The sequence below is a fragment of the Acanthochromis polyacanthus genome, chromosome 1 (genome assembly GCF_021347895.1).
Source record: "Acanthochromis polyacanthus isolate Apoly-LR-REF ecotype Palm Island chromosome 1, KAUST_Apoly_ChrSc, whole genome shotgun sequence".
NCBI lineage: Eukaryota > Metazoa > Chordata > Actinopteri > Pomacentridae > Acanthochromis > Acanthochromis polyacanthus.
In genome coordinates this window covers 65873064-65900735 of record NC_067113.1, presented here as the reverse complement: position 1 = coordinate 65900735, position 27672 = coordinate 65873064, and the positions used below count along the sequence as shown (strand labels likewise).

Genomic DNA, 27672 nt, shown 5'->3' with positions numbered 1-27672 from the left:
AGATTTACATCATTGAACTCAAACCACAAGCTCAGACTGTATGGGACCTCTGCTGTATTAAATGTCATTCTTGAAGTTCATGAATGAAGGTTAGACTACAAGTTAGGGAGTAGTTTCATTTGTCAATGTAATTATGTTAAGCGGACCAGACTCTCTTGCCACTCAAAGCTGTTTTAGGACCACAGGCAGGTGCTGGCATTGCTGAGATAATGGGACTTTAATTAGTTTTAAACATTTTAAACACATCAGCATTTGGCTGAAAGTTGTGCCTCTTTACAATGACTCACATGACCTGCCCAACACAGGCACGCGCACGTTCAAACACAGACAGAATTATGCAGATTCTTGTAAATTGTCTGCTTTATTTAGCAGCTGCGGAATAGCGCCGCACAGTTAACTTACAAATATTGCATATAACAACAATACAAGCTCAGAAAACATTTGGCTAATGTCGAATTTTAAACCTTACACGGAGCCCACCAAACAAACTTGCAACATTGAATCATAGGCTACCATGCAAAGCATGGCATGTCTTGGCATTTACCCAGCCATAGCAAACATTGCAATTTTACTATTAACAGATCAGCAGATTACAACTGAATCTTAGAACTTACCTCAATATGCTTCTTTAAATTTGACGGTGAGTTTTTGCTCATGGTATTTCGGTGCGCACAGTTTGCATTGCATGCGGAAAGAGTTGTTTTTGCATCCTGTTATATCAAAAAAATCCTCCAGATAAGGCCAGGGATGAACGAGGGTTGGTTGGTTTTCCTTGCCCGCACCCTCCTCACTGGTGCTTGGTTGGGAAAGTTCCTCCTCTACCGCCATTTTCACTTCTACCATTGACTGTATTTGACAAACACTTCTACATTCTGCTCCGGTGTGCGGGTGTGTGACGGAAATTGTAATGGCCACGCGCGTTGCATTGCTTTAAAACCAATGGGGTATAGGAATGGTGTCACGTTGAGACTTCTCATCCAACCACAATTAAATTAATTCTATTCGGATGGCGGAATTTATCTGGATAGCCGGAATAAAAACAAGTCGAAATGAAGTAACGAGGCAATTTTTAAAATGTAAGGAGTAGAAAGTACAGATAATTACATGAAAACGTAAGGACTAGAAGTAAAAAGTCGTTCAAAAAATAATTACTCCAGTAAAGTATAGATAACTAGGGGTGCAACGGTTCAGTTAGCCCACGGTTCGGTTCGTACCTAGGTTTTGGGATCACGGTTTCGGTACGGTTTCGGTTCGTGTTTTGCATTAAAAAAAACAAGAAGTTTCACTTTCCATAAGACTCCTTTTATTTTGCTTTTAAGAAAACTAAATGATGAAATACGATTTACTATGTATTGTACATGGTATACACTATACACATTACACAAACAGTAGTGAAAATCATTTCAAAAGAAAAATTGCACATTAACTTGAGCAACTGCTTGAACTGACACAGCCATATAAACAACAGTTTAGGGGAAACAATAACCAAAAAATAAAATAGCCAGCAGCAGCAACAAATAAATAAAAATATTGCCTATTTTACAAGTAACAAATACTTCAGTACAGTACAGGCTATGTAAAGTCAAAAGTGCAACATCAGTTACAGTCAGATACTGTAGATACTAGCTAATAGCTATTAGCAATTATTTCTTTTGTTCTAGTTTTCTGTTTTCTAGTTTGAGATTCTTCTGCAAAAACACAAGCCTGTCAACATTCTCTGGATCAAGGCGAGAGCGGCATGCACTTACAATGTCCCCTGCAGTGGAGAAAACTCTTTCGCTTGGAACAGAGGTTCCTGGGACACAGAAGTGCCTTTGAGCAACTTTTGCCAAATGGGGGAACTTGCCCTCTTCCTTCTCCCACCATTTAAAAGGATTGCTATCCACATTGAGGCAGTCCCCTAACATGTATAGTCTGACTTCCTCCTCAACTAGCAGGTGAAGGGGCCTGACCTGTGCCTCTTGTGTTTTAAAGACCTTTCCAAATATCTCTGCCATGGCTGACTTCTTCTGGGCAGGGGGGAGGATGGATTCCGTTCCTCTGTGGATGATGTGGACGGCCTTGCCTCACTCTCTGTCTCTGCTGCTTTACTCTGCAAGATAGAATAATAACAAATGTTTTAAGATATAAATATAATAACAGCCAATCTAAATTTATATTCTGCTTCTCTGAACTCAACTAAAGGACCACAATGGAAATAATGGGTTTTTTTAGTGTGTATGTGTAAAAAAAAAAAGTACATTATTTCTATTGTGGTCCTCTAAATTGATTTGACAGATGCAAAATATATGCATCTGTGACAACAAAAACATCAAATATAATGAAATCATAAAATTACAAAAAACGTGATAAATAATACCTGCTGTTCATGCTCCAGGATTTCTGTGGTGAGATCACTGAAGAGTTGGGAACGGGATGGTTCATCAATGAATGGCAGGGATTTAAACCTGGGATCCAGGGCTGTGGCTTTTAGAAGGTACTTTTGGAGGTCAGGGTCTGTGTACCTTTTTCCCAGGTCCTTTGTAATGGCTGCTTTAGCATCTCTGATTGCTGTGGTGTCCTCTCCTGGCACCATTGCTTTGAGGATAATATCCTTCAGAGGGAGGATCATTGAAGTAGTGGGGATTGTTTCGGTGCTCATGATTTTTGTCACTTTCTTCATAGGTTGCAGTATTTGAATGAGTTGTTCTGCCAGTCTTTGCTCATCATCATTCAATACTGCCATGTCCTTGGTGACATTTTTCTTCACTCTTTGGTCCATTAATGCTGAATAGATGGCAGGCTGCTGTTCCATATATCGCTCCAACATGTCATGTCTTGAATTCCAGCGAGTGCTGACGTCATGGACTAACATCAGTTCCTTCAAACTGAGTGATTTTTGTTTCTCTGTCAAAACACTATTGGCTGTGGTGCTTTTGTGAAAGAAACTGACCACTCTCCTCACTTTCACCAGGAGGCGGGACACAGCAGGGTTGTTTGAAAGTGCCCTCTTGGCTGCGAGATTAACTGTGTGGGCAAAGCAGCCTATCTGTGGCCCTAGTCCCTCAGCTTCATTTACCGCGTTGACAATGTTAGATGCATTATCCGTGGTGACTGGGATGCTAATATTTGGCCGCTTCAACTTCCACTCATCCACTGCAGTGCACAATTCGTCAGCTAAGTTGGCGCTGGTATGGCTTTCATACATGGGGCGTGTTTGCAGGACTGCACTTTTCATTTCCCAATTCAACATATACTGTAGTGGACCGTCACGGTGAGGTAACTCTCTGTTGCACGGGACGTCCAACTATCAGTCGTCAGTGCGAGGCTATGTGCTTTAGCCAAATCATCCTCAATGCCTTTGCGTGTCGTTTCGTAGATGTTGGGGATTACGGTGTCGGAGAAATATGTACGAGAGGGAACAATGTAACGTGGATCAAGCGTTGCCAGTAAGTTAACAAAGCCCGCATCATCAACCACAGAATATGGCTGCATATCTTTAGCAATGCACATCCCAACTACACGTGTTATTTCAGCCCGATCTCACGAGGATTCGTGAAACTGTCACGTAAGTTTTAGTTTCGGTTTCGTGCGCACCAACACGATTTCGTCATGTTTTTCGTGCCGCTCACCACGAAATGCGCACCAATGTATTTTAAACGGCGGACTTTTCGTGCCACTCAGAACGTATTTCAAAAGGATGTGTATATTATATTTTTAATGTAAAACCGTGGCGAATCCAACGCTATATTTTGCATGACATCGTTCCTAAACATAACCCTAACCATAACCATAACCATAACCTAACCATAAGCCGGTGGTACACTTACCAATTTGCATAGGAATTTCAAGAATGTCCGGCGGCCGCAAACGCGATCACACAAGCAGTATACGCCGATGGACAGCTTAGATCGTCATGAATCCGCCGGTATAAACCACTTTCAGATGTGATTACCACAGCGAAAAACATTTCGTGGTGAGCAGCACGAAAAACATGACGAAATCGTGTTGGTGCGCACGAAACCGAAACTAAAACTTACGTGACAGTTTCACGAATCCCCGTGAGACCGGGTTGGTTATTTTCTTGTGTCTGTCTGAAATCATGCTGTAGGGCTTTTGGAAAGCCTCTTCGATGGACCCTTGTGTTTTCGCTGGTGTTACCTTCGTTGCTGTCCTGGTCCGAGAGAGCGATACCTCTGGGTGATGATGGCTGAGGTGCTGACTCATGTTAGAAGTGTTCCCATTAGCATAGGGGACTAATGCTGAGCAATGCTTGCACATAGTTTTATTTTTGTCCACTGTTTTCTCTCCTCATCGTTATATTTCACAGGAAAACCGAAATGTCCCCACACCGCAGATCTGAATGAAGCCGGTGCTTCTTCAAACTCCGGTCTCTCCACCCCTCCGCTCGCCATAACTTTTTTGTTCTTGTCTTTCTTCGTCTGTGTGAGCCGTAAACTGAGCTGAGCTCGTAAGTGAGACAGGCTGCTGCTCGGCCATGTGCTCGGCTCATGTTACACAGCAGGTGCTTGACAGCGATTGGATATTTACTCGCAGGGCGGGGTTTTGTCCAGAGCTGTGCCAGGAGGAGGAGGAGGGGTTGTCTGCAGAGCCGGAGAGCAGGCGCTGGCTAGACAAATCCATCTCACAGCTTTTAGAAATGAATTAATTGCAAAACCGAAAAACCGCGCTTCATAAAGGCGTATTGAGCCGTGCAGGGCGAACCGTACGGTTCGGTTTTAAACTGTGAACCGTTGCACCCCTATAGATAACCAAAATATCTACTTAAGTAAGGTAACGAAGTATTTGTACTTCGTTACTTGACAGCTCTGGTTGTGCAAAATATTGTGATTTCTGGTTATTGCATGTGAGTCAGTGATTTAGTAGCCTGATGGCCTGCGGATAAAAACTGTCCTTTAGTCAGACGGCGAAAGTGTGAAGAGCGTGTGCATCTGTATCTGTATGTACCTGCTTATTTGGTCCATAATGTTCAGTAGCAGTTTCAGCGAGGTGCTAATTCACTCAAACCTTACAGGTCTCTGCACCAGCTATGTTTGAAGTGTTGGCATTGAGTTAAGCAACAGAATTAAAATATCAGCAGGCTCATATTTTTTATCAGCTAGCTTTGAAACTTACTGGCATCCAAGGGTGTGATTTCTGGTTAATGAAGCCTTCAAATCCCAAGCAAACGCTTTCTTTTTGCCATTTGAGGCCACCAATCTGTACACGCTCCCGATGCAGCTTTAAAAACAGGGAGTGAGTCTGAGTGATAAGTCAAATCCTCTTTTTCCCTTTTTTCCCCTTCCACTTCTCTTTATTCTCTGATTTTTGCTCCCTGAGGGGTAAAACACGCCATGCAGAGAGAGAGAGAAAAAAAAGGGTAAAGTGCTCATGAGAGAAGAGAGAAACTTTGATGGCTCTGAGGGGAAAGTCAGAGCAGTTTGTCATTATCTTGTCTGTGGTGCTGTAATTATACCCCCACTTTTCTCTTTGAGATGTACTGCCACACACACACACACACACACACACACACACACACACACACACACACACACACACTGAGACACGTTGGTCCCTACACAAGTTGTTGCACATGCACAACTCGTTCTGGTCCACAGATGTACGGCAGCACACATGTTGTAGTCTAATAGTTAACACACATTACAGCCTACATGCACAGCCCTGGGGGGCAGTATTAACTGTCCTGTGTCACTTCGCTCCCTGTGGGATCTAACTATTTTTTCTGAAAGTTTTTATTTTCCTGTGACGAAATTTTAGAATATAGTGTGCAACAGACATGGACATTCTGCATAAAAAAGCCAAAAGAGTCAGGCTGAGCAGGTGCGTCAGGTGAGGGCAGCACCAGGAGCATCGATGTTCTGTCAACAGTCACAGGGTTGTGCACCAGAAATGTGTTTCCAGTGTCAGACTGTTAATGTAGAGTTCTACTAGGTGTTTGAAGGAGAACATCCAGTGCAAACAGCCTGAATGGTGATAACACACATGTTTTTTGGCCACAACAACACAGCCGTTACTCCCTGCCCACCCTGTTTGTCAGATTTGTCTCTCTGTCACTTCTTCCCAGCAATGAAATTCAAAATTAAGTGCTGCCATTTTGACACAGTTCACAAGATCTATCCATCCATCCATCATCTATACATCACTTAATCCTCATTAGGGTCATTAGGGGGCTGGAGTCTGTCCCACGTGATTTAGTGTGAAGACAGGGGACACGCTGGACAGGTCACCAGTCTATCACAGGATTACCAAGATGGCGGCCCCACCGCTCGTCAGCCCCAGTAGGCAGTAGCGGTCAATGCGGCGTCTACTCTTTATTATGTCTATGGTGCTGAATGCTCTGGGAGCAAGTCTGCAGTGAAAACACTTTTGAAGGGGTCAAGGGTCACTAAATCAAGGTTCAAAGGTTCAAAGGTTCACTTTATTGTCATATCATTCCACATTTGCACATGAAACAATACGAAATTTGACCCTGGTCCCGGTTTCAGCCATCAAAAAAATATTAAAACACTCTCATAAAGACAATATAAGTATAAAGAGACACACTAATATATACAAATCTGCAACATAGATGTATGTGCAGTGAACCAACAGTTTGTGCAATATTTAGTAGGTAAATGAATAAAGAGCCTAGTGCAGTGTGTGTATGAATGTGTGTATGCTTGTGTGTGTATGTGGGGATGTGTGCATGCATGTGTATTTGCGGGGGAGAGGTGGTGATGATATGAAAACAGAGTCTACAGAGACCGTTCAGTAACCTGACAGCTTCGGGGAAGACGACTTCAAATGAAGGAGACATTTTGTGCAACATATCAAGTATCATAAAAGTTATTCCCAGTGGAATTCAAGTCTGATATTGTGTGGGACTATTCAGAGCAGTCACATGATGCACTGTATCTGTTTTCAAGGGTCTAGCCCCATGGGAACCTGCTTTTTTCAGCAGTGAGGCCTACTAGTACTGATGAAGCCTGAGGCCTTCAAACATGTAAAAAAATTCCTGCTCGGTCATTTTTGGGTCTAGTGACACCAAATCGGACACACTCCTACTAGACCACTCCCTGACCTTGCATATTTTTTTTCCAGAGAGTTAGCTCAAAAGGGGCCCGAGCACGGCCAGGTTTTTCACTGGACGATTAACCCGTTAATGTCCAAATGCTTCAAAACGGGCTAAAAAGGTCAAAATCTCACACATTCCTTAACCAATTTGGACCAAACTGCACAGGTTCTATATATAGAGGCTAATGTGAACGCTCATGCACGTTTCAGACTTCCAGGGGCCCTGAAGAAGGAATGAGGGCCAAAAAAAAAAACACGTTTTTTCATAAATGTCCCTCTTTTGCTCTCATTTCTCTTCTGTAACACTCAGAGAGCTGAAACCTGGGATCTGGTACCTCTGAAACATCTAAAATCTAAATCCACTGGAACTGTTTTGCTAGCCCCTCCCAAACTGGAAGTAGCTCCAGGAACGACCTAGAGAATTGTGCTTCAGATCAATTGTTCACCAAGGTCACTTAAATCACTCCTAAAAGTTTCAGCTCATTTGATGCAAAAATTACCAATTTATGGTGCTTCAATGTCCAAAAATGTGACATTTTGACCCAGCGCCAGGGGTCACAGGAAAGTTATAGAGACACCAAACCACCACAGTTCAGCTCCAAATATAGCCTAGTATAGCATACTAAAAGATCAGCCCCAGGGTCCCAGTAGAAAAATCTGACCAAGTGTTCATGTTAGGAAAACCCTAACCCTTGTCAGACTCTTCGACCCTGAGAGCCCCCTGGCCCCCTGTTGACCTAGGAGGCTGAAATTGTATATATCGACTCATGGGGGGCCCTAGTACTTGTGGTTAAGATTTCGTCCCGTTCGGGTAAAAAATGAGGGTGAGGGTCTAATTCCACTGGCAGAAGACTCTCAGGGTCGAAGAGTCTGACAAGGGTTAGGGTTTTCCTAACATGAACACTTTTAATGAACACATATTTTTATATAAAACAATAGATAGAAGTGATATAAATCATGGATGGAGTATCAACATCATTCACATATATATATATATATATATATATATATATAATAGATAAAAGTTATATATCAGAGAAAATTATTATATAAATCACATATAGACTATCAATATAATTCATACATATATATTAAAAAGATATGTCAGAAAATGATATTATATATATATATATATATATATATATATATATATATATATTGTTTTATGTAGAAATATGTGTTCATTAGTCAGTATTTTGTTTATATATGTATGTATAGCGTAACAATATATTGTCTCTTCAAATTATTAAAATAATTGACTTTACTGCTATTATCTGCTTCTCTAACATATATTAGTGTGTGTGTGTTTACAGTGTTTGCAAAATACCTGTCTACAGTCGAGCTTAATTTTAGAATATTCTATTACCTATTATTATTATTATCTATTATTCCCGCTATGAATATTACTATGTTCAGCACCCCATTGATTTTCACCTGCATTTTGTGCTTCATGGCGCTAGGTGTGCTGTTTGCATGTTAGACATTGTTTTACACAGACACCACCGAAAAAGAAAGGTGCCGAAGTGCTACACGTTTTTTGTTTTTTGGGTTTTTTTTTTTTGTTTTTTTAAATTGAAACAGGAGTCTGTCCGCATGAATGTCCAATGGGTTAGGAGTTGTCCATGAGTTTGATATCTTCAATCATGTTAAAAAGTTTTACAGCAGTCCGTTTTTTCATATGATTCAGTGATGAGAAGAATAGACACATTTCTTTATGAAACGTATTAAAAATAAGTTTACATTTTAGACATCTGCATTTGTGTATGAAAAATTTCCCTAATATTATAATACAGCGGACCGGAATCAAACCTGCATCAGGGACCAGCTCCTGTACATGAGTCGCCTGCTTAACCTGCTGAGCTATATGGGCATCAGATACCCACTATACAAAATTATTTAATAAATACCAGCGCACTGGCCCTTTGGTCAAATGGCCGAATGATGTTTACACAAATTTTGGCCCGAAGCCACATCTAATTGCCACCCCTGCATTAGACATTATAAATATGGGACGATGTAATGCAAAATATAGTGTTGGATTCGCAACGCTTTTACATTAAAAATATAATTACCCATTCAAAATGCCCTAACTCGCTTAAATCTGACCGAGGAGAAATATGGCACACGAGGAATATTTGATTAATTAAACGTTCTATTCAGGTGTGATTAAGATTCAGATATGAAAATAAAATCAAACCCGTAGTTGCAGTAGTTTTAAATACGTTCTGAGTGGCACGAAATATCCTCCGTTTGAAATACATTGGTTTGAATTTCGTTGTGTGCACCACGAAAAACATGAGAAAATCGTGTTGGTGCGCACGAAACCATAGATTAATTTACGTGACAGTTTCACGAATCCTTGTGAGACCGGGTTGGGATTACATACAGAGACAAACAATCACACTCACATTCACACCTACAGACTATTTAGAATCACCAGTTAACTTCAGCATGTTTTTGGACTTTTAGAGAAAGCTGGAGAACCTGGAGAAAACCCACACATGTACAGGGAGAACATGCAAACTCCATGCAGAAAGATGCCATGAAGGCCGGGATGCGAAATGAGGATCTTCTAGCTGTAAGGAGAAAGTGCTAACCACCAAGCCATTGTGCAGCCTCACAAGACTCAGCACTTCCATATAGTGCTTGAAATCTTTACATAATAGGAATTCCAGGGAGTCCAGGCAGCCTTGCAAGTGCTGCAGGAGCGCTGGAACACGATGCTGACAGAAATGGTGGGCATTTTGGTGTCTATAAGTAAAGCTTTCAGTGTTACCATGTCCCCATCTGTCTAGTTATCAAAATTATTTTTTTCCCCCTTTTTTGCACATCCGTTTCAAATGGGGCTCATTGATCGATATGGAGCTACAACATGACTGACACAGTTTCTTCTCCCACCGTCATGTCTCATTCAGAAGTAGGGGGTCAGAGTCAAAGATAAAGTAGTGTACATGTTTACCTGTTTGCCCTGGCATGGAGGCATGTGCCAAAGTTCAGGTTTCAGGTTTAATGTTACTGTGAGACAGCGAGAATCAGGTTTGTCCCAGGTATCCGATATCCTGAAGTGACCCACTGAAGAGTTCACTGTCCTTAGTTAACTCTGTTTACGTGGGATGTGTGCTTCATTCTGCATAGTACTTTAGCAAAAGGATACTGTGCCTCTCCTAAAGTTCACCCACTGTTAGGGTGGAAAAGCATCAGTTAGGCCATCATGGGACATTAAAAACTGTCCATTAAAACCTCTGCTAGTGAAATTCTTATCCTTACGGCTCCTTTAGGGAAGCTGGTGCTTTCACTGCTGCTTTTACAGACTAGACTCTGGGTGGTTTCTTCAGTAAAATTATATCTTAACTACACAGAAAGCTTCAGAAAGCTTCACCCAGCAAATTGACTGGATTGTTTTTAAATTTGTTACATATGGAGAATTTGAATGTGTGTTACTGAGACTGTCACCACTAAATGATCAGCCAGTCAGACTTTAGCATATAAAAACTCCATGTGGACATGTTAGCAAGGTAAAAAATTTCTCCTGAGGGGGTGTTTCACTGGTATTGGGAATCGATTGCAAACAGAGCTGTGACCCTGCAGCAAAAAGCATCATGTCTTGTGTATATCTGTGTGTGTTTGCATGTTTGACCTTATTGGCCTCCGGCAGGGAAACCTGGTGCTGTTGGCTCCGGCATTACACTGTATCCATTCACTGGCTCCCTGCAGTGGCCTTATGTAACAGCAGTTCAAAAATCATGAATCAGTAGATTCACTGCTTTAAAGTTCTCTTCATTGCTGTTTTTCTAAACGTGTTTGGGGTGTCTGGAGGTTAGAAAAGCTGGTTTGTGGTCATGGGTTTGTGGGATTTAGTCCCTGTGCTTTGTGGCTCCAGCCATGTGTAAGTATAGCTCTATTTTAATGAGAGTAGGCGCTGCATCAAGTGACAGAATTGAAGCATTTCTGGGTCTTGGTAATAAGACAAAGTGGCAGATTGGTGTCAGCAGTAATGTGGGCGTTGTACCAGATGGTTGTGGATAACAGGGAATTTTCCATTTACTAGTCAATTTATATTCAGACCATCAGCTATGGACATGAAAGGAGATTACCAGGAACAGGCTGACGTGATTCAGAGTCTGATCAGGATGCATTCTGGGCATCTTCCATGGCTGGCTTTCTGGGCATGTCCAACTAGATGGATGGATGTTGGATGGATGGATGGATGGATGGATGGATGGATGGGAGTTGCACTATAACTTCTTAAAAATCCCTTAGATACATCATTGAATTGAGGTAAAACTTCAAGTTGAGATCGTCCCAAACAAATGAAAGTTAATAAAGAATCCTGAACAACAACAACCTGGCCTTACCAGGAGTCTGCATGGAGTTTCCATGTTCTCCCTGTACATGTGTGGATTCGGCTTCCTCCCACAGTCCATTAACATGCTGAGGTTAAATGGTGATTCTAAATAGTCTGTAGGTGTGAATGTGAGTGTGATTGTTTGTCTCTATATGTAGTCCTGTGATAGACTGGTGACCTGTCCAGGTGTCTTCTGCCTTTACCCTAAGTCAACTCTGTGACCTCAGTGAGGTATATGGTGTATAGATAATGGATGGAACAAGTAGATTATTGAAGACATGCATGACATGGCTAATAAATCAACAAACTCTTTTATTTTATTCACTATATATTAGTAAAATGTTAAAAGTAAAGTACTGTAATTTCCATCAACCACTATTTGGAATGCAGAGAGAAAGGAATTGATTTTTCTGATGCATGCACAGTTGCTTCTTGCACCATTTACTTGTCTTTACCAGAAACATATATTTCAACCTGGCATAGTTCCCATAAATGTGGCTCCTGTGACTCTGACTTGTACTAACCTCATACATCTGTGGTAGAAATTTGTGCAAAACAACATGTGTTGGGACAAGCTTCACATTTGAAAGATTGTCTCCGTTGCCAAAACTAGAACCCATGGAATAGCCATGTTTGTTAACTAAATATACTGCAAATTATTGTCAAATCATAGAAGCTGAAGGAAAACGTAGAACCAGATGATACTGTATATTGCTAATGTGTTTCATACAATGCAATCTCATCTGCTAAAATTGCCTTTATTAGCCAAATAGAGACAGGTTTGTTCTTTTCTTCGTGTTGATTTTGGTTAGTGGAGGTGTGTATTGTTTGTCTGTTTCTCTTTGCTATTCTTTTGTGCCTCCCCTTGACCCTCATCCCTGCCAGTTGAGGCAGATGGCTGCCCTCCCTTAACCTGGTTCTGCTGAAATGTTTTTCATGTTGAAAGGGAGTTTTTTTTCTTCTCACCATGCTGCTCAGAGGGAATCTTTGGATTTGTTCAGTTTCTCTCTTTAATGTAGTATTGTAAGGTCTTCACCTTATTGTCTGAAGTGTTTGTTAGACCCTTAAGGTGTTTACTTTAAAGGGTTACCTTTATTTTTTATGTAAATAAGCTGGGGATGTTGTAATTATGAATCATGACTACAATTCTGTGTGTCACGGCCATCCTCGTCTCTATCGAAGCACAACAAAGCACAGCCCAAACATTTAAATTCATTATTTCCTGCAGTTTCCCATATTTACCACTGAGGCCCTTTTAATTAGTTCTCCTACTCTCTAGTGCTTCCTTCAGAGCTGCTGAGGACATGTCTGTGGTTGCACTGAGCTGTTTCCAGGTATGAAAGTGTGAAGCTGCATGAATATAAAGCAGGGCGTTACAGAAAAAGAGCATGTGTTCTCAGTAGTTTCCCTGGATAAATACAGGTAAAGAAACATTTCCTCGGGTCTTTTCCGTGTCGCGGTGGGAGCAGACAGTCGGTGTGTCATGGCCCGGTCTCTTTCCATCGGCTCCACTTCTCAGAAATTACATATTGGAAAGTTAATGTGCTGCTGGCCTCAGTGGAAGGGATGAATGTGCCTCATAAACTGTCAGCATTGTCAAGGTTTTATAGCAGGGCCTCACCTTGTTGCCTTTTACAGAGAGTCAGGTGAACCATAACACAGTTGAAAATCGTGTGTGTGTGTGTGTGTGTGTGTGTGTGTGTGTGTGTGTGTGTGTGTGTGTGTGTGTGTGTGTGTGTGTGTGTGTGTGTGTGTGTGTGTGTGTGTGTGTGTGTGTGTGTGTGTGTGTGTGTGTGTGTGTGTGTGTGTGTGTGTGTGTGTGTGTGGTACAGTCGTGGTACACTGGCAGCTTTATCCCTCCCTCCTCTATGAATGCCAGCCTGTTAGCAGAGAGACAGACTGCCTTTAGTGCTCTCTGTGTGAGAAAGAGAGGTGCTTTGATGAGTCCTATTGATCTTTGTTTAGTTGACTTCACAGCTAGCGAGCACAGAGAGAAGCTGATACACAAACACAAGATGAGGCGTGCAGACGGATCACGTTTTAGGAGACAAAACGGAAAAAGCATCCTTCCAACTTTACCACCATCAAACTAAATTGAGGATAAATTCTGCGGCAGCACTTTACCTTCACTCTGTTCACTTTGGACGCGACAATTTTCCAAGACAGTCACTTTTTTTCTATCTATCTCTGTATTGCCACTGTGACACCTTGCAGAGAGAGAGGAGTGTAAATAGTGAAGCGCTGCACCACAATATGACCATACAGAAAACAAACAGGACAGTCCAATTAAATGAGAAAATATTTAAATATCACTACTGACTGCTGCAGTGTTTAAATTGCAATAGGAGGCAGTATTTTATTTCTTGGAGGAAAATGTTTCTGGCAGCTTCTCTAAACAAAGTGCTCTGATGCTCTGCAGAATCACTCGGCTACAAATCACGATGCATTAGCATCTCATTTTCTCCCCAACAGTATTAAGAACATATTTCTCAAATTCTGAGGAATACATTATCAACAGATAGCTGTTGCCATATGTATGGTAATTCAAAGCGTAAATGTAGCATTCTGCAGATATATCTCTGGATGAATTGCCTTGAAGTCCTAATTCTTAGTCTGGGTATCATCTCAAGTGGCCCCACAGCTAATATCTGCTGCATTCAGACCTTTCGGTGTTTTCTTTATAAAAAAAAAACAATAACGACTGAATTATCTTTAAATTCAGCATATCCCACTTGTGTGTATCTTTATACATCTAACAGATATGCAGTGTTCCCGCATTATTTGTAGCATGTGTGTGGCAGTTGCAGAAGCACTAATTAAAGCACTTTATAAAGCCCTTAACATCCTGGTCCAATCTGACCACACACATATTTTTAGATATAGTGTGACTTACACTTTCCAGAGAATATCATTATCACTGATATGCATCACATATGCATAAATCTGCATGGAATAAAGCAGTAATTATTATTTTCCAGAACTTACCTGATGGTCACTTTATATTTAACGTTGTGCAATATTAGAAAAATCCAGTGAGCGCTGTATGCACATATGTGGTTACATTGCTGTTAGTAATTATTTCGAGCCTGTACTCATCGAAAAAAACGACCACATAGGTCGTCTGTACAGGCCCGTATTACAACCGAGTGTTACATTTTGGCGTTAAGCGACCTCTAGCGGTTGAGTAAATATCGACACTCTGGTGTCTCAGCTGAAACGTCACCATGAACAAACTTTTACCTAACACTAACCCTAACCATAACCATAACCATAACCCTAAACCCGTGTTGCGAAAGTGAGGGAAAAGCCATTTCGCGAGGGAAAAGCCGTTTCGCGAATTAAATCCCTTAATGCGTTCCTGTCTCCCGTAGGGGCGGTAACGTAAATACGCTCTCATGGGTCGTATTCCGGGGCACGTTACATACGACCTGTGTGGTCGTATGAGTTTGAGCACTTGTTGATTATTTCTGCATAGCTGTATAGTTGCCGTGTCGCATGGTTAGTACTGCCATCTTGCAGCTAGAAGATCCCTGGTTCATATCCAGGCATAGCCTGGATCTTTCCGCATGGAATTTGCATGCACTGGAAAAAATGCCCCTCTCAAAACAAGAAAAAAAAAGTTATTTCAATGAATTTTTACCTTAAAATAAGTGAAAAAAATCTGTCAATAGAACAAGTGAAAAATGACTTCATAAGATTTTTTGAAGTAAGATCTGATATTTAGAATATTAAGATCTTAAAATTAGCTGAAAAACTTATTTTAAGCTATATTTTACTAGGATTGTCAAGCTTAGATGTCTTAAAATAAGCCAGACATGTTAAAGAAAAATACACTCAAAAACAGATTTTTACTTTCATGCAACCTCCTAATTTGAGATGTATTAAACTTATTTTGAGTTTTCTTGTAAAATTCAACTCAAAACAAGATAATTTCAAGATTGTTTCACTTAACAAGATATTTAAGATGCATTGTCTTAAAACAAGTCCCTCCATCTGCTAAGATGTCACTTGTTAAGTGAATTTATCTTAAATCAAGTGGGATGAGACATTTTGAGTAAAAATAAGAAAACAGACTTGGTAAGATTTTGAGTTTTTGCAGTGTGTTCTCCCTGTGCATGTGTGGATTTTCTCCAGGTACTCCAGGTTCTTCCCACAGTCCAAAAACAGGTTGAGGTTAATTGGTAACTCTTAAGTTGTCGGTAGGTGTGAATGTTTGTCTATATATGTAGGCCTGTGATAAACTGGTGACCTGTCCAGGATGTCCACTGCCAGAAGAAAACAGAAAAGGCAACCATTGATGACGTTCAAACTGAAACTTCAGGCTTTGCCCTATAGGTGCTTTTCAACTAGCACATATCAGTTCAACTCTCCTCGACTCTACTCAAGTCAACTCAGTTTAGGTTGTTTTCCATTACAATTGAGTACCACTTCATTATGGGTAGGGTCATCATAACACGGCGGCCCAGAAGTCCCTTAATGTCATTTGTGTGCGACACAAATGCAACACAACAATGGAGGACATTGAGGCGATAGTGTACCTGCTGCTCAGTCTATGGCTTTTTATCAGATTCAAAGTAAAAGAAGAGACTCAGAGAAAGCATCGTCGCTGTTGCCAGTGCTTTATTAAAAATGGCAGGTTTGGTTTACGTGACGGAGCCGCTCTCCTGTCCAATCAGTGGCCTGCACTCTGTAAACGTCACATTACCGGCTTGACTCAGCTCGTTTGAAGCCCCGGCCGAGTAGGTGCTAAAATAGTAGCTGGTACCAGGTAGGAAAACCACACAAACCTAGTGGAGTCGAGCCGAGTCGAGCCAAGTAGACACCATTGGAAAAGCACCGTAACTCAGCTGGGATAGACTCCAGCCCCCCTGTGACCCCAGTGAAGATTAAGGAGTGTATAGATAATGGATGGATGGATGGATGGATGTAAAGTTGCCAGTTTGTTCGATTGTATCCAAATACTGGCCTAAAAATGGAGCTGATGTTATGTATTGGACCTCTGCTCCATAGACCACAGGGTTAGAAGTTCACAGGACACCTTCAAGCTCACAGCTGACCATGTTCTGTGTGACTGCCCCATTATTTTCACTGACATCCACGAACTAAGTGAGCAAGATTATATAAACAAGATTTTCAGGCATCCACCTGTCCATCCATTACAGTATCTATACCTTCTTCTTTATCTTGTAGAGGGTCACAGGGGCCTGGAGTTTCCCTCAAGCTGACACTAGGCGAGCTGTGGAGGAAACCCTTGACAGGCTGCCAGAGTATTTTAGGCCGGTTTTCTGTCAGATTGTGGTAATTTTGATTTAACACAACTCACTTCAGAAATATGCATGTTTAATCTAAAAAACGTAAGCTCATAAAGAGAGATTGATGGGCCCACTGCAGTACATTCAATTACCGAAAATCAGCTGACAAATGAACGGGCACAGCAGGATTTATTGGAGGTCCCAGGACAAGCAGTTGTTGCTGGACCCCTACTGACCTCCATTATAGATGGCAGTTTCATTATTTCTCCAGGCGCCTATAAACTAACCAGCAGTCCACAGATTAAAAGTTGATTGACAGAAAATTAAGGGGCCACAGTTTTTGAGAAAATTCCTGTAATTCTCCTGTTTCAGCTTCTCAGGTGTAAATGTTGGCTAGTTTCTCAGTTTTCAGTGATTTGACATCTGTGTGTTAATCAGACATGAAGAGCAACATGAATATTTGTAAGACCCTGTACACTGAAGTACTATTTTTTTGATGATTACACCTTCCATTCCCCTTTCTTCTGTAAGTTTATTCTTCCTTAATACCTCCTTTGAGGATCCTAAATCTTAAGGAAAAGGTTATGTTTGCCCCTCAGTGAGTATTTGATCCTCTCCAGCAATGACAACATGAGCAACTCCCTCACTCAGTAACCAAATCATTTCCATTTTCAAAGAATGACCCTTGGAGCAAAGAGTGTGAAAATCAAGTTCTATATTTTGTTAACATGTCCATATGGTGTTTTTTATACACAGGAAAACTGAATGAAATAAGCAGTCCATGCCATGCCTGAGTGTTTCCACCCTGAGTCTGCAGAATACTGATGACAGAAACAGATTCAGACAGCCAGAGCTCCACTCAGAACAAAATGAAGGAACCAGTTCTGTCAGCTTGTACTGTAGGAGTTTCTGTATCATTATTCTTCTTTAGAATTAGTTTCCAGTGTAGACATGAACGGCTGAATTACAGAGGTGGGTAGTTACGAGTTACATTTACTCCGTTACATTTACTTGAGTAGTTTTTTTTTTTTGATAAATTGTACTTTTATTAGTAAATTTAAAGCACAATACTTTTAACTTTTACTTGAGTATGTTTGTGGATATGAAACGCAACTCTTACTCCACTACATTGCACTTCACGGCTCGTTACTTCTCTTGTTATCCAAGTGATAACGCCTATACTTTATTATTTTGCTAGATACACACTTCCGCAAAAAGTTCTACCACATGACTGTATTTCACCAATCAGAGGCCGTCATTCAGTCACATGACCGCACAACTGCGTAGCTGCCGGGCTCGTATCTGTGGTGCGCACAGACCGAGCTGATGGACAGAGGAGAAGCACACGAAAAATGGCAGAGGCAACCACGGTGTTCGCTGCGGAGGAACACCCGTGGCCTCACATACGGAGCATGTTTAGCCTACACGCGTCGCAAAAGAGCAGCTACACTATGCAGTGTCTTCTGTGTCTGCCGAAGCAAACATACACATTTGTTTGCTTTCTCTGTCTGTCTGTCTGTCTCTCTGTCTCTCTCTGTCTGTGTCTGCTTTGTCTGTCTCTCTCTATCTCTCTCTGTGTCTGTCAGCTCTGTCTCTCAGTCAGTCTGTCTACTCTCTCTTATTTGGACACAGACACCTGTTATATGTAAAGACTGCCTTGTTACCTCCGCCAAGGAGGTTATGTGACACCCGGTGTTTGTGTGTCTGTCTGTTAGCAAGATAACTCAAAAACGCCTGGGCAGATTCACATGAAATTTTGAGGAGATGTAGACTATGGTAAGAGGAAGAGCTGATTTAATTTTGGTGGCAATCCGGAAAGGATTCTGGATTCTGGATCACTTTGAATTTTTTAGTATGTTTTAGTATGTGGTCCAAAATATGACAAAAACATCATAGGTTAGTATGTCGTCCAATAAATTGGAGCAAGGTGTCCAGATAGCTCAACTGGTTAAGAAGGTGATTTGTAAACAGAACTATGTCAGAGATGCAGGTTCAATTCCAGCTTGTGATCCTTTACAGTAAAGAATCATGAGCTGCAGTAAATTACTGTATGGGTTTCCTGTTTTCCTCTCTATCCTTGGCAGAGGTCTGCACTCTCTGAGTGCTTTTCTAGTTCTAAATATAATCTACCTGGTTAGCCCTGATGTGCCATTTGGAGGGCAGGTTAAAGGTATCTTTTCACTGCAAGTTTGCAGGGTTGTTACCTTTGTTTTGGTTTTATGTTGTGGAAAAACTGCCATTGAAGAAGGTTTAGAAATTGGTAAACCTTAAGTTACATGTTTGGTTACAGTCATTCAGTATGTCTAATATTTTGATGTTAAACCTCACGGACAGTCTTAAAGAATATTTTAATAAGAAAATGCTTGAAACCTGCAATGCTGGCAAGAGCGTGTTTCTTGGAATATAATTTGTTTTTTCATATTTTTTTCATATAAAGATTTAATTCATTATCATTTTAGTTAAAGAGGTTTACCTGAATTTCACTTTATTGAATTTACATTTATATTGTACGTCTGATTGAATTCATGCACAAAAGACAAATAAATCTGATGTTTCTGTTACTCACTACTTGAGTAGTTTTTTCACCAAGTACTTTTTTACTCTTACTCAAGTAATTTTTTAGATGACTACTTTTTACTTCTACTTGAGTCATATTTTTCTAAAGTAACATTACTCTTACTTGAGTAAAAATTTTGGCTACTCTACCCACCTCTGCTGAATTACTGCAAGATCACAACTTGCTATAGTAGAGCACAGCTGTAGGGGATTTTTGTTTTATTGTAAAAAAAAAAAAAAACAATACTAATTATGTGACTTAATACACAGAGATTAGATTTTAGGAATTTAGTGATGGCTTTCACCATGATGAACTGAAAATGAAAGAAAAGCATTTTAAAATGCATTTCAGTTTTGTTGCTGCTGCAGCCTGATACTTCTCCTCTGATAGAATAAGATCATATTCCTGAAAATTCTCTTTGTCTTTGTTGCTGTTCAACAACAGCACAGCCAAGATGAAGGACGAGGAGCATGTCATAGCAGACTTTTGAGGAACCCTTTTATATCAATCAGATCAAATACAGTAATGGAAAAAAAGTTTTCGGACACCCTTAAAATTTTACACAATCTCAAATATTATCAGGAACTATTTGTGAAAAAATATTTTTGTGTTTCAAAAGACACAAACAAATAAAAATGATATTTTAATTCTTCTAAATTCTTTGGTTTACGATTTCAATCAGGCCTTTTGATGATCCACCATAGATTTTCAATGGGGCTCATGTCTGGGGATTGAGCTGGCCACTCTTAGACCTGGATACTGAGCTCCTGCAGCCAGGTTCTACTGGTCCTGGATGTGTTTCAGGAGCATTATCTGGTAGAAACATTTGGTTTGACCTTGACGTAACAAAGCACATGCAGAAAGGAGCATGTGGGTTTGGAGAATGGAACAATACTTGGCAGAGTTCAATGTGCCATCACAGACAGAGAGATGACCAACACCAGCAGCACTCATGCATCCCTAAACCATGATACTGCCTCCACCATGCTTGACAATAGGTACTGTACATGCTGGAGATAATGCTTCTCCTGGTTTTCTGCGTACCCTCACATTAGCAGGAGGAAGGTAAAGCTGGAAACTGGACTCACCTGACCACACAATCTTCTTCCATGATGTCATTTGGCGGTTTTCCCTACATAAGTGGATCAGGATGTGATCGTTTCTTGCTGAAGAAACCGGTGGACCCCCAGATCTTGGTTTGTCTTCTAAGCTGTTGGTTCGTCTGTATTTCTTCAGAGTGTATCCAACTGCTGAAGGACTGCGTCTGCACTTCCTGGCTATGTGGAGGCAGCTGTACCCATCCTGGCTGAGAATCTGTATCTTCAGGCGTATTTCCTACGTTAAGTTCCTTGTTTTAGCCATTGTTGTCTCTGAAGAACTTTCAAATACCTGAATTTCCCCTCTGGGGATCAATTAAGGATTATCTTATCTTATCTTAAATATACTGGCTTTATATAGACACGAAGCACGGCAACAAAAATTGTGTCTTTTAATAAAAAAAACACAACCTTCCTTAGTGGATCACTGGCACCAACATGACCCAATACTCAAAATTTCTTTTATATTTTTATGGAACCAATCAATTTTAAGCTTTTAATTGCTTTATTAGGATTTGTTTAGTATTTACTCTTGAAGACTTGATTCTTAATCCAGTAGTTCACAAATGCATATGGTGTCCAAACACTTTTTTCTACCCTTGTAGACCCAAATGATAGGGAGCAAACCTGGAACCTCAGGGGCCTCTCGGGGTCTGGGGGCCCTGTTCATTTGTCTGCTTTGGAGGTAGCTCTATATGCAGGATTTCATGAAAATGATGTAGATTCAAAGTACATTCTTTCTTGCTTCTATCTTTCTATAATCTCTTCCTGGCCTTCCTCTATCTTGTGTTCTTTGCTGCCATCAGCAGATCAGTAGGAAGCTATTCATTACCACTCTTGCGACAAGTGCGCTCATCACTAATCTTCAGATCATATTTCAAACTCATAACAACTTTCAGAGAGAATAATACTGCCATAGCGAGGAAACGAGGCCTTGAAATATGGAAACACAATCTCCACATTCCCTGTCATCACTTTCTCACATATTTTAACAACAAATGTGCAGCGACGAGAAAAGAGCACCGCCATGAATGTACAACGGGCTCATCTTGAACTCCTCCCGACATCTGAAGATAACAAAGTGGAGGCTTCCCTGTTTGTTATACAATGCTGACAATGACATTCTTAGGGAGATTAAGTTTAAATGTATGCGTAAGGATTTTCTGTCCCTCTCCTCCGTTTTTATTTCTCTCAGTTTTGATGAAGTTTGCCAGAGAGAATGGATGCAGTTGCTAACAGAGTGCAATATCTGTCACACCCACACCTTCACATCTGAATCAATATATACTATCTGTACGCTGTAACACTAAGTAATTCATCATATAGTGCAGCTGCTTTGGGAAACTGCTGAGCTGAAGCTTTGAGCCCCTTTATGGGACCTTGACCAATCGGAAGAGATCAAACTAAATTGACCATATCAAGTGAAGCTGCTAACTCCTTTCCTAACTGTGGTTTTATGACTTTTGCTGGCTCTTTTCCGATGCTGACCCTCCAGTTCATGTCCACAGGGCATTAGGTGAGAAATGTGCACGCAAATTGTTGAGTAATGACATCTGCTCTCCCTTGGGAACAGCTTGACATGGCCAGAGGTCAGTGACCTCCATCACCACTGTATCGACACATCTCCTATCTCATCTCCTCCTCCATCTCTCTCTCATCCTCACCCTTTCATTGAAACAGCACAAGGGACTTGACTGAGCTGCTTGAAGAGGAGATAAAATGGCAGAAAGTAATCCTGTGCAAAGGGAGATAAGGGGAGGAAAAGTGAGGCAGAGCAGGAGATGACAAGATTCCTCCCTTGTCCCTTTTTTCCCCTGTTAATTACAGTGTTTGTCCTCCTCTGGGATGGAGGGCCGCACGCTCGCTGCGACATTTGTGAGAATCCCAGCTTGATGCCTCTGCTCAGATGAAAAAGGGAGATATTTTCATCAACAAAGAGCTGCTATTCACTCAGCGCTGTTAAGCCTTAGTGGGCTTTGATGTTTCAGTGGAGTGAACACAAAGAGTGAAGAAGTGGAAGAGATGCAAAATGAGGCCTTCTTAGGAGCAGAGACATTGATAATCCATTATGCCTTGTCAACTTCCACTTCCTTTTCCCTGAAACACCTCAAACAGGGGTAGCAGTGTAGAGCAGGGAAGCCAGCATTTGCATAAATTCTAATAAAGAAATAAAGAAAGTGATAAAGTTCTAAAGTAAAAGCTAACTTCATCTTCCCCATTAACAGTGGGGGAAAGATTATATTTTTTATCTGGTGAGAACGGGATATTAAATTTTCCACATAAGATATTATCTCGTGGGAGTAAAATATTGTGTTTTAGGCATAGTCTTGTGTGAACTCCATCCAACAGTTGAGCACACAAATTATTATTTTATGAACGAGCCAGAGCTGTTGTGCACACAAATAGCTTTAGTTGGTGGGGATCTTTACTGTATGGCTCAAGATCCAATCAGTGTGTTGATTGTAGAAGCAAGTTTGTGTCCCATGTGGAAAAAAAAATCAGTTTTTCCGCAGAGCTTGTTTTCGTATGTGAGCCACAGCAGTATGATCTTGCCAACAGCTTTTTTATTTCGAGAGACAAAATCAATATGTTGTACGTATAACTTGCATTTAGGATCATTATTGTTTCAGATAAGAAAATTCAGACATATATTGTGTTAACATGCTGTGGGAGCAAGGTTCCTGTGTTGTTGATTTGCTTTGTGTGGGAGATGTCAGTCTGTAGTAGAGTGTTGTGGAAACAAAATGAATATGTCATGCATCGTTTGTTTTGGAAGAAAAATCCCGCTCAAATTTTGGGGCCAAATCCTTTTTTAATAACATTTTCTAGCAGGAGTTCTTTAAAATGGGCACCTTATATTTTATTGAACTGACACTGAAATAACAACTGTAGCCATCTAAATTTGACATGCTGGATTCTTCTAAAGCTGATCAGCTTAAATTATTAATTTGATATATATATATATATATATATATATATATATATATATGTATGTATGTTTAAAAAAGGTTTAGCTGGAAGTACGTGACTGCTGGACATGAGGCAAAAGCATGAGGATGACAAAAGACGAAGCTACTAGGACTACAGAAACACAGCAGAATAATGCTTCTTTCAGGCTGCAGATCTGCACAGACGCAAACCAAATAACAGATAACTTTTATTTTTACACCGCTTAATCCTCATTAGGGTTGCGGGGAGCTACTCTATCCCAGCTGACCTAGGGTGAAGTCAGGGGACACCTGGACAGGTAACAGTCTATCACAAGACTACATATGGAGACAAACAATCACACTCACATTCACATTTATGGATAATTTAGAATCATCAGTTAACCTCAGCATGTTTTTGGACTATGGGAGGGAGAACCTGGAGAAAACCCAACATGCACAGGAACAACATGAAAACTCCATGCACAAAGATCATGGGAAGGCCGGGATGTGAACCAGGGATCTTCTAGCTGCAAGGTGACAGTTCCAACCACCGCTCCACTGTGCAGCCTTAAGTTACACATGATAGTACTTATTCTTTTAGTTTGCTGTATTATTTTTTACTTCATTTGATCCTTTATTAGTTACAGTAACAGCATAGACAGACAGAAAAAATGAAGCAACAGCATGAGAATGACATGCAGTAAAGGTCTTGAAAATTAAGGATCCAATCAGCTTCTCACTGTTTGAGACATTTGCGTCCATGTTTAATGCTCCCTAACTCCTATTTCAAAGTGTGAAAATAGCAATCAGCTCCAGAGAAGCTGCTTCCTGAATGTTTTGGACACTGTTTGTTGATGATAGCACAACATTATTAATCTAAGTGGCTTCGTAAAATGTGCAAATGCAGATGTCAGAACAGATCAATCCACCTCCTTTTTCACCACTGAACAAAACTATAATCTCGGCATGCAAATGGTCTTTTTTATTACTTACAGAGAAAGTGAAATATCTCATTTATATTGTTCTGATAGTGCTGACAATCTCATTAACTGTGTGTGTTATAGATAGTGTGATACTAATGCAAATACAAATAGTGGACAGACTGACTTGTGGTTTCTGGTCCATGACAAATCTTTTTGTGTGCCCGTTGTCATTTCCAGTATAGTTGTATTTCATACAGTCATAAAACATTGTGGAGATAAGTTATTTACAAGACTGATAAAACCGTGTTTATGGATCTCCATCATGACTGTTTTTTCAAATACCTCTATAACTCAAATCAACCCATGCTCCTCCTCCAGAACCAGTGTGTGTCTGTTTTTGAAACCTTACCAGAAGGTTTGAAGGTTGCTGAATTGCTCTTATCCAGGTGGTTTCCTCCTGTCTAGATCCTTGCTTGTGTGGTATCTACTCTCAGATGTACATCGCTTTGGATGAAAGTGTTTGCTAAATGAAATTGTACAAATGTGGAATTGTGTTTCTGTGTTCGATAACATGGACGATGTTATTCAAATGTGAAGTCACGGTGGGAAAGCCGCTTCCTCTCACCTCTTCACCCTATTGATTCTTCAAGCATATAAAGACAGAGAGCATGGACCTCTGAGCTGTAGCCCCACATGACTGTAAAATGATGATGCTGATTGAGAAGACTATGAAGCGTAACTTTTACAGACATCCCTCTGAAATATCTCAAGATTTGATGTCATGCGTTTGACTGGTTCCTTTGTGACTTCTTAGTTATGGTATTTTCATGCTGGATAGCAGATGTACAGGTGTGGAAGACATCACATAGCTACTTTTGTACTTTGTCATCAGAGAAAATGCTGTAGAAGATTGGTTTCCTCCCATGTGCTTGTAGCCAGCTGTGCGCATGATGAATTACCCACTTGGAGACATTTTTGAAGACTGGCTTCAAAGAGAAACACACACAGACCTCTTTAGTCAAGCTGTCCTTCTGTACAGCGCCTGGTGGTGGTCCCCGAGCTGTTTCATTACTTCATGTCAGCAGTTCTCCCACCCTCTCAGCCCCGGCTAGTGTATCACTGAAAGGCCACACTTGTTTGGAGTGGGACGGAGCGCTAAAGATGCAGGCCACAGTACAATCAATTTGGATTCCACGAGGAAGCCGGGGCACTGCCCTGGAGGGGAATTCAGGCCCAGAGGAAAAATAATCAAGAGGCATAAGAAAACATTTCTGCCCCTCACATACAAAGCCCTCAAGCTGCTCTCAAACTGTTCTCATTCCCTCCACCAGCCTCCTCCCTTCCCTCCTGCCAAGGTCCACTTCATCACAGGCATCATGCTGAATATGAAATACATCTCAGGTGAATGATAGCAGACTGGAGCTACGCATGTTGAACACTCAATATCTGTAGTCCTCCAATATCATTATTATTTTCTCCATACAGACTAATCTCTATCACAGTCTGTGGGGAAAAAGACTGAGTCAATAAAGAGCTGAGTATGATAATAAAGGTTGAGATTAATAACTCTGTCTGTCTGTTTGCCCATCTACCATCTATCTCTCTTCATCTCCTACTCTCTCTCCTGATTTGGTTCAGATTCATTCGTTCTTGAATGTTTCAGAGCCACTGTAATACTCTTCTTACATTGCCAAGGTAATGACACAGTAACATATAAATTGTCAGATCTTGAAGGTGCCTTAAAAGGATTAAAGCAGTATTAAAAAGTCTTCAATTTAATTTATAAAGGTCTTGAATAGTTCGCCTTTCTTCTGCAGAGGGTAACGGTAGTCATAAATGTTTCTGTATGTCACTGAGAGGAGAGATTCTTCACTTGAACAGGTTTTCTGTGATAAATTAGGATCAGTCAAGAGCATTAAAAAGGATTTATTCTGACTTGCAGTCTGAATAAAAAAAATCAAGAGTTGGATTTTTTAAATTGCACATTACATTTACTTTTTTGATGTGGACATGGTGTTCCTCTGGTTGTTGTTATTTTTAATTATTCAGGATTCAAAAAGCTTTAACTGCTCAATTACCAGTCTAAGACAAAGATATGTTCACTTTACTGTGGTTGAAAAAGCAGACAATCTAAGGCACTAAAGGGGCTCTAACCAGTAAAAACAATGGATATTTCCATGTTTCTGTGTGTGGTTGTTGTGGTTACAGGATGCTGTCTACCTGTTAACTAGCAGAGAGATTGTTGGAACAGTAGACTGTGGTGGAGGAAACTGTTTACTCCTTTTTTGTGGAATTTCTATCAAACACTCATCAACTTACTTTATGTCTTATAACAGTTTCAGGTCCTGTTTGTTGATTTGTTTTATCAGTAAAATGACTGTTTAATACAGCATGACCTATATGGTATAAATGTCTATAAATCTGTGCACTTAATGAATAACTGTAGGCTTTAATTTCACTATTTTTTTATGAAACAGATATTAAATTGCAATTCAAATGGTATTAAGAAGGTCTTTAAAGGTCTTTCACTTAATTTGGTGTCTAACAAATATATTTAGCATGATATAGACACAACATTTTATAAATGCAATTATTGTTATTCTGCCTATATCATGTGTTTTTCATAAATTTTAAATATTAACTGTAGAAAATATATGAAAACATTTGGTCAATTTAAAAATTTGGAATTAAATTGGTATGTATATGTGGTTCTTTAATATATCTTCACATTACAGTTCATTCAGTGTAGAGAAGGTTTGTTTTCCTTTGTAGTAAACGTCTTTGTTTTACTTAAATGATGATTACTGTACTCCACTGTAGTCCAATAGTCAGTTTTCACTGTTTTTAGCATCTAGCCAGAGGCTAATTTGCCCCGTGAGGTACCAGGTTGCATCTGTTAATAAATATAAATTAGGGATGTCCTGCGTTCCTGGAATTTAAGACACTGGCCATAGTGTCCCTGGTTTAACTCTGGCCAGGGACCTTTTTTCCTGTCATCATTCATCTTCCCCTCATTATTTCTTATCAACTATCTGCTGTAAACTCCGTAATTAAAGTAAAAACACCAACAGCAGCAGCTCCAGGCTTATATTATGCTCACCGTTCTGCCTTTGTATGAATTTCACAGCAATATCCCTCTTCTGTCCCTCCCTTTTCTGTCTCCTCCTGTCCAGCCGGAGTTGTCAGGAGCTGCTGTCCTCCACCAGGCCAGGAGGGATCAGGTAGTGGACGCCTGTCGAGTTTACAGTGCGTCCAGTCGTAAGCGGAGAGTCCTGACACCTGGCGACCTCAAACACCTAGTGGTGGACGAGGACCACGAGCTTATCTACTGCTATGTCCCCAAGGTGGCCTGTACCAACTGGAAGCGCGTTATGATGGTTCTCACAGGCCGGGGCAAATACAGGTCAGTCTACTACCTGGAAGACAGTAAAACGGCAAACATACTTTAGGGACCATTCATTGTTGCTCTTTGACTGAAATTTCTTGTGCAGCAGTTCTCACTGTCCTCTCTTCCA

The 27672-nt window shown here is 40.6% G+C and overlaps 2 protein-coding genes across 3 annotated transcripts in view; one reads left to right on the top strand and one right to left on the bottom strand.

Moving 5' to 3' along the window:
- The window catches only part of chst11 (carbohydrate (chondroitin 4) sulfotransferase 11), a 175566-nt gene that overhangs the window by 137847 nt on the left and 10047 nt on the right, over positions 1–27672 (top strand). For both annotated transcript variants that reach the window (XM_022216370.2, XM_051954346.1), the window contains exon 3: positions 27331–27560. In XM_022216370.2, coding sequence (XP_022072062.2) covers positions 27331–27560 — 230 coding nt within the window. The remainder of the gene's footprint in view (positions 1–27330; positions 27561–27672) is intronic.
- LOC127535744 (E3 SUMO-protein ligase ZBED1-like) lies at positions 902–4035 on the bottom strand. The gene is made up of 2 exons (XM_051954379.1): positions 2360–4035; positions 902–2092 (listed from the first exon to the last, which is right to left on the bottom strand). Exons 1-2 carry the CDS (start codon positions 3230–3232, stop codon positions 1931–1933), a joined length of 1035 nt encoding a protein of 344 aa, XP_051810339.1. The 5' UTR covers positions 3233–4035; the 3' UTR covers positions 902–1930.

Excerpts from the sequence above, each read along its gene's own strand:
- LOC127535744 (XM_051954379.1), bottom strand. The coding sequence starts at position 3,232 with ATGTTGAATTGGGAAATGAAAAGTGCAGTCCTGCAAACACGCCCCATG. Across the intron at positions 2,093-2,359 it reads TCCTGGAGCATGAACAGCAG|AGTAAAGCAGCAGAGACAGA; the intron begins GTATTATTTATC and ends TCTATCTTGCAG.